General features: G+C 46.2%; 1 protein-coding gene across 1 annotated transcript; it reads right to left on the bottom strand.

Annotated features, from left to right (window-relative positions):
* Positions 1-1,290: 1,290 nt before the first annotated feature.
* Positions 1,291-10,172, bottom strand: C7H5orf52 (chromosome 7 C5orf52 homolog). The gene is made up of 3 exons (XM_034508385.2): positions 9,925-10,172; positions 5,563-5,671; positions 1,291-3,684 (listed from the first exon to the last, which is right to left on the bottom strand). The coding sequence occupies exons 1-3, from the start codon at positions 10,170-10,172 to the stop codon at positions 3,535-3,537; spliced, it is 507 nt and encodes a 168-aa protein (XP_034364276.1). The 3' UTR covers positions 1,291-3,534.
* Positions 10,173-10,509: the final 337 nt, after the last annotated feature.

The following is a 10,509-nucleotide window of genomic DNA, read 5'->3' as shown; positions in this document are numbered from 1 at the left end:
GTTAAGAAGCATCCATGTCAGACTCCTCAGCCCATGGCCAGTAAACCACTCTAATAAACCCTAATCATTCCCTTTTAATATACATCTATATTCATTCTATCAGTTCTGCTCCTTTAGAGAACCTTGACCAAGACAACAAATAAAATAAATTTAAAACATTGTAAGTCTAGGGGCTAGAGACATAAATCATCAGTTAAGAGCACTTACTGTGCTCGTAGCATGCTAGGCTATTTCTCCACCCGTGAAATGAGCCAACTCAAGCCAGAGTAAAATATAATAAAGGCAGGTTTGTTAGAGAACTGCTCTTGGGTGAGTTCACTGGCCCCAAAGAAAGAGGTGGCCAGAGGAGTGGCCATGAAGAGAGAGGGGGTGGGAGGAGGGAGAGAAAAAATGGAGGACAGAGAGGGAGAGAGAGGGGGAAAGGAGGCAGGGAGAGGGAGAAGGGGAAGGGAAAGAGGGAGAAGGACCAAAATGTCCGGATTCTATAGGGAGGAATCTTGGGGGAAGGGCAGCCCAGCCCCTGGGCTAAAAAAGTTCATGGTTGGGGCAGGGTGTGCCAGGTAGGGGCCGTGGGATGCTGGGAGAACCTGAAGGCCTAGTCTGCTTTGATATGTGAAATACGCATCTCAGTCCCTTGTCCCGGGTCCGAAACCAAATTCAGTGGACCTAGGTTCAGTTCGCAGAACACACATCAGGAGTCTAACAAACTCCTGTAACTCTAGTTACAGGACATCCCACCCCCTCTTCTGGCCTCCTCAGGCACTAGGCACACAGGTGGTATATACACTTATATGCAGGCAAACACTTACACACATAAACTTTAACCATAGATATTTTAGAGCCAGCCGGGTGGTGGTGGTGCACGCCTTTAATCCCAGCACTTGGGAGGCAGAGACAGGTGGATTTCTGAGTTCGAGGCCAGCCTGGTCTACCGAGTGAGTTCCAGGACAGCCAAGGCTATACAGAGAAACCCTGTCTCGAAAAACCAAAATAAATAAATAAATAAATAAATAAATAAAAATAAATCTAGAAAAGTAGATAATTTATTTATCAGGGAAATGCCCATTAAAACTGCTCTGAGATTCCATCTCACTAGAATCAGAATGGCTGTGAACCAGGTGACCAACAGCAGCAAATGCTGGCAAGGTCACACTGCCAGTCACAATGACACTACTGTCACCACTACAGAGCTTACAGGTTCCTCAAACAAAACAAAACAAAAAACGAAAACTACTATCTCACCCACTCCTGAGTATCTACCCGAGGCAGTAAGGCAACATAAGACAGAGCTATATCTATATATGCATGGTTGTTTATTGGTGTGATGTGAAATTGCCGGGAAATAGAAGCAGGCTAGATATCCATCAACAGATGACTTTTTAAAATACACACATAAAACAGAATCTTATTCAGAAAGAAAAGGAAAGCGATATGTTTGCAGGGAAGTAAATGTGATTGGATGCCACCGTCTAAGGCCGGATAGATGACACATATAACATGTTTCCTCCCATGAGTGTAGCAGGAAGGGGCTAAGTGTGCAAGCACATACCTGTAATCCCAGTACCCAGGAGACAAAGGCAGGAGGATCAAGGGGTTCAAGGCCATCCTCAGCTATATAGCAAGCTCAAGGCCAGATAAGTCTACTAAGACCTTGTCTCAAAAACTATCATCATCATCACCACCACCACCATCATCATCATCCCACAGGGGCTGAAGTAGCTTGGCTGTAAGAGAACTAGCTATTTATTGCAGAGGAGCTGAGTTTGATTCCCGACACCTACATGGTGCTCCAAAGCCTTTGTAGGTCCAGTGTCAGAGAATCCAGTGCTGCCTCTGGCCTCTGCTGGCACTAGACATATACATGATACACAAATATACATGCAAGCAAAACACATAAAAAGCCACAACTGGTCAAAATGCAGAGATCAACTGACCATGAGGTATTTGACCCCAAGAGATACAATTACACACAGATCCTATCCTCAAAACTCCGGCCAAAGCCGGAAGATCATCATAGGAGGAGGAGGAGCCATAGCAGGAAGACCTGGATAGCCACTTCTAGATAATCTTTCCTTAGAAAAAAAAAAGAAGAGGACATGGAAGACAGTGGGGCAGATGTGATTAACAGACACCGCATGACGTTCTCTAGGATAAAATAAAAATTTAAAAACGGAGTATGGGGGCTGGAGAGATAGAGAGATGGCTCAATGGTTAAGAGTGCTGTCTGCTCTTCCAGAAGTTCTGAGTTCAATTCCCAGCAATGACATGGTGGCTCACAACCATCTGTAATGGGATCTGATGCCCTCTTCTGGCCTGCAGGTGTACATGCAGATAGAGCACTAACAAATAAATCTTTAAAAAAACAAAACACGCCCCTCCCCCCAAAACCAAACAACAAAAGAACAAAAACAAAACCCAGTGCCTGCTCCATTTCCTAGAAATTGTGGTTAGAGATGCCACCGTCACAGCCTGATTAGGAAGAAAGCATACAGATAAGTCAAAGCCAATCAAACACAGATACAGATGTAGCTGTGCGTACTGGGGTACGAGAGGGGTCTTGCTTCCTGTCCATAGGTATGCAGTTTAATCAGGGCTTGGGACCAAGACCTGACCAAGACCTGGGACCAAGACACTGCAGGCAGAATGGAGCTGACAGGAGAACCCAAGGTCAATGAGAAAAGCAATCGTGAGTTAAGCAGGCTGGGGGGGGGGGGTAGGAGACAAGAGACTGGAGGTCCAAATTTGCTTTGCAGAAGCACCAGGAGGGCTGGGAGCCAATGGGTATCTTCCTTGTGACTGCAGTGGAAAAGAATGAGTGCTGGGCGTGGCACTTGCCATCTGCCAGCCCAGAGAGGCAGGTTACCTTCCTACTGTCTGACTCCTTCAGATAAGGAACAGGAGCCCACAGAGGTTTCAAGACCACAGAGCTGGTAGGCTGCTGAAATAACACTGCCCGGTGCCTCACCCTGACCTCCTTACCGCTCGGACTGACGCACAGCACATCACTCAATCCTTTCCATCGAAGATGCCCACAGCCCGGCACAGCTGGCAGATGTGTCACCTCAGGTGTGTGTGTACAGCTTGGAACAGAGCATGTGTTGAGCATATATGCAAAGCTCTGGCTTCAGTCTTCAGACCAAAGTGAGAAGGGAAGGGAAGAAGAATGGATATGAAGGGGGGTAGGAGGGGTGGACAATGTAGGGAGGGAGACAGACATAGGAACAAGAGAAGGAAATACAGGCTTAAGTTTCCATGTTTGTGCAAACCAAGGAGACAGGCTTGCCTCTGCCTCTTCCACCAAGCAGGCGGCTGTAAGGATGTCACAGGGACTGGGGGGCGGGGGGACATGGAGCAAAGCAGGTTAGAACTGGTGTGTTTTGTGCTCCTATCCTATCCTTGGCTTTCCTTTTATTTTTCTACCATGGTGAAGACTAGCATGTTCTAGGGCTCCTCGATCTCACCAGGGTGGTTTTGTGTTCCTGGGGCAGATCATTCTGCCATGTTTATGGTGGTTGGCTCTCCATCTGAGTGTCTTCAGGCCCGTTCCTTATTCAAGTACTGCTGGGTGCTCAGGGACTCCCGTCTCCAGCGAATCATCTTTCTCAGCTGGTCCATCATGAACTTCTTCTTCAAGTGGTCGAACAAGAAGCTCATCTTCCTCTTGGTCTTGTCAGAGGCCTTCATCTTATGAAGAACAGAGGTGGGTTTAGGATAAACAAGTCACTTTGTATCAAGAGACATCTGAGGCTGCTGACCTACCAGTGGCAAAGTGCCTGTTAGACCGGATTTTCATCCCATGAAACAGCTTGGACTACAGGGAATCTCGGTCTCCCTGTTTGTAAAGTGTGGGCATCAGGCCGGTGCCCTCTGATGCTCTGCAGCTGAGGAGCCTGATTTCCACCAACAATCTGAAGACTGATCAAAGGAAATAGGTATTTGGGAGGCCAGGCATGTAGCTCAAGAATCAAGAACTGGCCTAGCATGTGTGAAGCCCTGGGTTCAATTCCCAGCACCATAAAATCAATAATAAATACATGAAATCATAAGGGAATGAAGAAATGGAGGTCACAGGAGCAAGGAGGTCCACCTTGGTTTGGAGTTTGTTTGTTTGTTTGTTTGTTTGTTTGTTTTCTAAGACAGCTTTTCAAGACAGTTGCTCTGGCTGTCCCAGAACTCACTCTGTAGACCATGCTGGCCTCAAATTCAGAGACTGAGATTCTGTGTCTCCCAAATGCTGAGATGAAAGGCATGTGCCACCTTGTTTCTATCTGCTTCCATCTTGTTTCTTTCTCCCTTCAAAAATCCTCTCACTGTGTCCCTATGACCCAAGATGCAGTTTACATATTATCTGTGACTTCCAGTTCCACATGTCTCCCTAACATGCATCTATACATTACCTGTCACAGCCTCCTAACATGCATCTATACATTACCTGTCACAGCCTGTCATCACAGGGAGTTCTAACTTCATCCCTTCCACAACTCCTGTGCTGTCTCAACAGCACTGTTGGGTCTGGGAGGACACATCCTCAGCTCACTCATTCAGTGGATCGGTACAATGACCAGGCTCAGTAGGGGATGTAGGAGCCAACTGCAGGTGACCCCCCCCCCTCCATACAATGTAGTCAGGGTGTAAGATAATACCCAACTACAGCTAAGCCCAGTAGAAAGTGATACACTCTAAAGGAAAGCCAGACTTCAAAAGGCAGATAGCAAGAGCTACCAAGGAAGCTGGGAAGCATTGGCCACCGTCCACCCCATCCTGTTACATGAACCCAGTTTCTCTATTTTGCTTAAACTAGTTCAGATTTACGTTACAGAACCCATAACTAAGAGAGTTTCAAATCCTGTTTTACAAATAAAGAAAGTGTATAAAACTGGCCTATCTCTGAGTCCCAACCTATTCTGCCAGACTGTATGTAGCATTAGAAATTTAACACAGAGAACATACATGAAGCCTGTCTCGGTTTGTGTCTTGTGGGGTTGCTGCTGTTGTTGCTAGCCTTGGTTCTCCTCTGGAAATGGGTTAAGTTTTCAAAAGAAGAAAAAAAAAGCTAACCATACAGTGCTTATGCCAATTCAAACTGCAAACCTGAAGTTCTGCATGGACAATAATGTGTTTTGAGGAAACAAAAAGGCATGAGTCAAGGGGCATGATCTTTCCCCCTACGAGTCTCGTCAGCCATGCAGAGCCAATGTGATACCCTGGGCAAGACACCAACCCCACGTGTCACCTGTCTCCTCTGTAAAGATGGAGCCTGACTTCAAATAATTTCATGGCTCCCTGTGAGCTCTAGGAGCTGAGAGCTTTGCTTCCACCCCAGGCTATATAAGCAACCAGCAAGGAAGGAAGGAAGGAAGGAAGGGAGGGAGGGAAGGAGGGAGGGAGGGAGGGAAGAAAGGAAGGAAGGAGGGAGGGAGGGAGGGAGGGAGGGAAGGAAGGAAGGAAGGAAGGAAGGAAGGAAGGAAGGAAGGAAGGAAAGGATGGAAGGATGGAAGGAGAGATGGGGCTTGTGGTCAGGCCACTAATAGGCTCCAGCACAGAACCTGGCAGGCACTTTACCTCCATCTCATAGACACGCTGTGCATTGAGGTTGTCACGAATGATCACCCGAGATAAATGGCTCTTGGGTAACAGCTTCTTCACATTTGCATCGTTGGTATTCATTAAGCTAGAGGAGAGGGGAAGAGGGGACAGGTTAGAGACAGCGGCTTGAGGCCTGATTTGATAGGTGCTGGAATAGTGGAAGATACATACCTCTTTGGGTTTATTTAGTTTTCTTTTGGAGACAGGGTCTTGCTATGTAGCTCTGACTGGTCTGGAACTCACTGTAAACCAGGATAGCCTAGAACTCATTGAGAGCCACCTATCTCTGCTTCCCAAGTACTGGGACTAAAGGCATGTGCCACCACACCTGGGTTTTGAGAGAAGTGTTTTTCTCATTTTCAGGGGAGTGAAGAAACCATTCCAAGTTTTGCCTGTAGACAAGGTGAGCTAAAAGGCAGTTTCCTGAGCACAGGGAGGACAGAGAAAGGTCCAAAGCAGTCCACAAGAGAGGTGGTGGCGGCACAGAGTCCTCAGAATAATTACTGTTGTTACTAAAGGGCCTCTGGCCAGCTCCAGCATGTAGAGCATGGCTCTGGCAGGCCTTGCCTTTCTCCCCATTTCCTCTGCCTTGCTAAAAACAGATCACATCCCTAAGCCAGGCCCCAAGATCTGGTCCCTTATTTGGCCACTTCCTCCTCCTGAGACTGACTACCAACGTCCAGCTATCAAAGTATTGAAGTCCAGCAATCAAAAGCCTCCTTTGGCTCACCTAATATTAACATGGCCAATTAAAATTAAACACCTCATCCTAACACAGGATTTCCCATTGTACTTTTATAAACCGCTATTTCCTGTGTGCCAAGTCTGTCTCCTCTCTATCCAGAGGCAGTCCTTTGCCTTCAGAAAAAATACTTCTGTCCCATCTCCCCCGTTCCCTTCCCCTTCTCCCTCATCCTCTTCCTCCTGTCTTTGTCTCTTATTTCCTGCCTTCTGTCACTCTGGAGCAAATAAATCTTTGTGCAAAAAACTTGGTCTTGGGGGTGGGTCCTGAGCCAGTGCTTTCCCTAGCAGCCATTGTTATTACTGTTCCTCAGTGGAGGTGCTGGGGTGGGGCCTAAGGGTGCACTCTCCAGCTGAGCAAACCCCAAAATGCTGAGTAGTCAGCTCAATAAGAAAATGGCAGGTAAGAGCAAAGGTGGAGGTCTTTGACAAATAAAAGTTGGAAGGTAGAGGTAAAAGTTGAATTTGAGAGAGGAAGAGGTGGGAACTCTTCCTTCACAGCCTAGATCTAAGGGGGATTTGGGGGTGGGGGAGACAGAGAACAGAACAGGAGAGAAAAATATAAAGGGAAAGGAAAGGAAAACAGGCTGTGTTAGTTCATGCCTGTGAGCTCAGCACTTGAGAAACCGGAAAGTGGGAAGACAGGGAGCTCAAGGCCAGCCTGAGCTACATCGGCAACTATCAAAGGAGAAGGAAGGAAGGAAGGAAGGAAGGAAGGAAGGAAGGAAGGAAGGAAGGAAGGAAGGAGAGAGATAAGGGAGGATTTAGGTGGACACAGATTTAGCTAATAAGTAGAGTCTCAGGGAAGAGTTTGAGAAATGTTTAAAAATGAGGAAAGTTTGGGGTGTTACAGGACTTTTGGGGACTCTGACAAGTGTGTTCCACCTTTTGACACTGTAAGACAACAATGCCATTGACCAAGTTTACACTCAGGAACCATGCAGTCAAGTTAATGTTTCAGTGTGCTGCGACATGCTGTGTTGGATGCTGGTATCCATAGGCATCCTGGGCCCTGCAGCATCAGTGGGCTGGAGACACTACACGGGTAAGAAGTGGGGAGCAGTGTGAGCAGAATGGGCAACTGGCAACGAGTTGGTAGAATGTGCTTAGCACACATGGTCCTGGCATCTCCAGCATCGATAAAAACTCACCTATAATCCCAGCACTCAGGAGGCAGAAGCTGGAGGATCAGAAGTTCAAGGCCATTCTTAGTTACATTATGAGTTTAAGCCAACCTGGGCTACATGTCTCAATATATAACAGATGATGTTGCTAGCCCATAGGTTCTCATTTTTTGATAATTTAGTTACACTATAAAGTGTTTTTCAATGGTTTTTCCTATTTAAAAAAACAATTGTTCATACATTCTAAAACTTGGAAGCCAAGTGGATAGTTGTGCTAATTCATTTGATATAATACATATAATCAAGTATAAATATCTTGGTATAATAACTAGAGAGAGAAAAAAAAGTTGTGGCCACCACAACAAAAGTGATTACTGTTTAATAAAGAGTGGATTTTTGTGTTGTCTGTTTTCTTAAACTACAACACACATATACTTAGGTATGGATTATCTTAGCCTGTTAGTTGCTATTTTAAAATATTGACCAAAAACAACTTGAAGAGAGTGCTTACTTCAGCTTACAGGTTACAGTCGCTCATCAAGTGAGGCTGAGGCAGGACTCAGGGCAGGAACCTGAAGGCAGGAACTAAAGCAGAGACCACTGTGGAAGGCTGCTTTCTCCAGCTCTTCATGACTTGCTCACCTGGCCTTCTTATACAACCCAACCACCTGCCCAGGTGTGGCACCACCCACAGTGCCCTGTATGCTCCTACATCAATCATCAGGAAAACTGCCCACAGACACGCCCACAGGCCATCAGCTATAGGCAATTCCCCAACTGATGTTCCTTCTTTCCAGGTAACTCTAGTTGGTTTTAAATTGACAAAAACTAGCAAGCACAGATAGGTACACATCAAAATGTTAACAGTGATTGGTTTGCCGTTCTGACTTCTGTTTCATTTGTTGTTGTTGTTGAGTGCGTGTTACTTTTGCAATGATTTACAAACCACTTTAAAGGAAACCAGAGAAATGACAGACATGCTGGTGAAGTGTTCCCAAATACAGATTCCCAAACAAACAATTGCAAAAAGGTAAGAAACACACACACACACACATATATATGTATATATATATATGTATATACATATATATGTGTGTGTGTGTATAGACACACACACACACAGAGAGAGACACGAATTGACTGAATCAGAAATGGCTGTTTGATACACACAGGAAGAGAAAGAACAAACATGAAAGTTTATATTACACTCAGTCTCTATTGGTTAACACATCAGAATAAGATCATCATAAAATACACTGTTTATAATTAGACCAAAAAAAACAAAACAAAAAAACAAAACAAAAAAAACACACCACCAGGCAGTGGTGGCGCATGCCTTTAATTCCAGCATGTGGGAGGCAGAGGCAGCTGAATTTCTGAGTTCGAGGCCAGCATGGTCTACAGAGAGTGTTCTCCAGGACAGCCAGGACTACAAAGAGAAACCCTGTCTCGAAAAACAAAAACAAACAAACAAACAAACACCCAACAAATAAAAAGATGTATATTTTGTAACAGGGTCTCATGTATCCAGGCTGGCCTAGAACTCCCTCTTAAGCTGAGGGTGACCTTGAATTTCCAATCCTCCTGCCTCCAGCACCAAAGTGCTTGATTACAAGCTTGTGCAACCATGATCAGTCAAGAAAAAAAACAAAGAACCTTTAGGGGGATTATAAAAATGTTTTCCAATTCATTTTTCTATCAGTGAGAAACAACTGTTGTCTGGGTGTGCTTACTAACAAAGAACCGAACATCGAAAGCCACCTCGTTCCGTTTTTCTGGCTTTTATGCAGGATGACTCAACATACCCAAGTGCTAATGAGAAAACAGATTCAAAGGTCAGGAATTTACACACAAGTCTAAATCCTATTTTCAACCAAAAAGAGCCTAAATATTTAAAGATCCTTTTTACTCAGTGATGCATCAAATTTATCAATATTGGAAATGAAATAGGAGAAAGATTAAAAGTAGTCTCTTTCAAGTAATAAATATAGTGGTCATTTTTGAATCAAATCGTGTTTCCATAACAAATCCTCTGTAGGACTTATTACATCCTTGGTTGATGCTGGGAGAGTGTTTGAGGAAGGGGGACAAGATTGGAGCCAAACATTGGGGAACTCAAGGTTTTTCCAGGTCATTGGAGAATGAAAAGGGCTGGAGTTGTCAAGAAAATTAGAGCCTGAGACCAACTGCCTGAGACAAAGTGCTCTCAGACTGCAAGTAAGCACAATCAAGCCTACAGTAAGCTCCGGTCGGGATTCATTCGGAGGGCTGGACATGGGACAGCGCCTTCAGCCCAGAGACCGGGATTCTGAAGGTCCTATGGGTTGGCCTGGGTTTGAAAAATCCCAACATTGCTGCGATCTAGGTAACTCGTATGGGCGAAGGTGGGGTGCCACGGCTGGGGCAAGTCTGAAAGCTTGGATTCCCTTAGGGGTACCGGGTCTGACAACTGCTTTGTACACCCGAGCCACACCTGAATAACAACTTGGGTATTGGGGACCGCGGCCGCAGGAAGTAGATCTGCGGTTGAATGTGGAGGCCAAGATCCGGCTGGTTTTCTAATCTCTCGCGCCGGAAGTCCGAGCCAGAAGCGGTAGTCTCCTCGGTAACGTCCTCGTAATCCGAGCCCAAGTCCCATTTGACCGAAGGCCTTCTGGGCTGTGTAGAGGACTCTGACGGGCTAGAGTACGACTCGGGAAAGCTAGATACGCGGAAAACCATGGTGGAAAGACACGCGGAGGCGGAGCGACTATCTACACTGGAGTCTAAAGCGGAACTCTGCGTGTTGCCTGGGAGACGAGCAAAGCGGAGGACCTGCAGACCGACCTCGCGACAGTCTTCTGGCGTTCTTTGTGACGCTGGGCTGGGCGTGTTGCCTAGGAGACAGACGGGAGAGTGGGCGGGGCGTGCAGGCGGTGGGCCTAGCAATGGTCCTTCCGGCTGTTTGGCGCGTTTCCGTGGAGACGGGCGGATACGCTTTGCTGCAGCCCACCCAACTTTTCCGAGACGTCTGGGAACCGCGCGAGTCCTTCGAGGTACAGAATCAGTCGCGGGATCC

This window comes from Arvicanthis niloticus, chromosome 7 (assembly GCF_011762505.2).
Source record: "Arvicanthis niloticus isolate mArvNil1 chromosome 7, mArvNil1.pat.X, whole genome shotgun sequence".
NCBI lineage: Eukaryota > Metazoa > Chordata > Mammalia > Rodentia > Muridae > Arvicanthis > Arvicanthis niloticus.
This window is presented reverse-complemented; position numbering and strand designations above follow the sequence as displayed.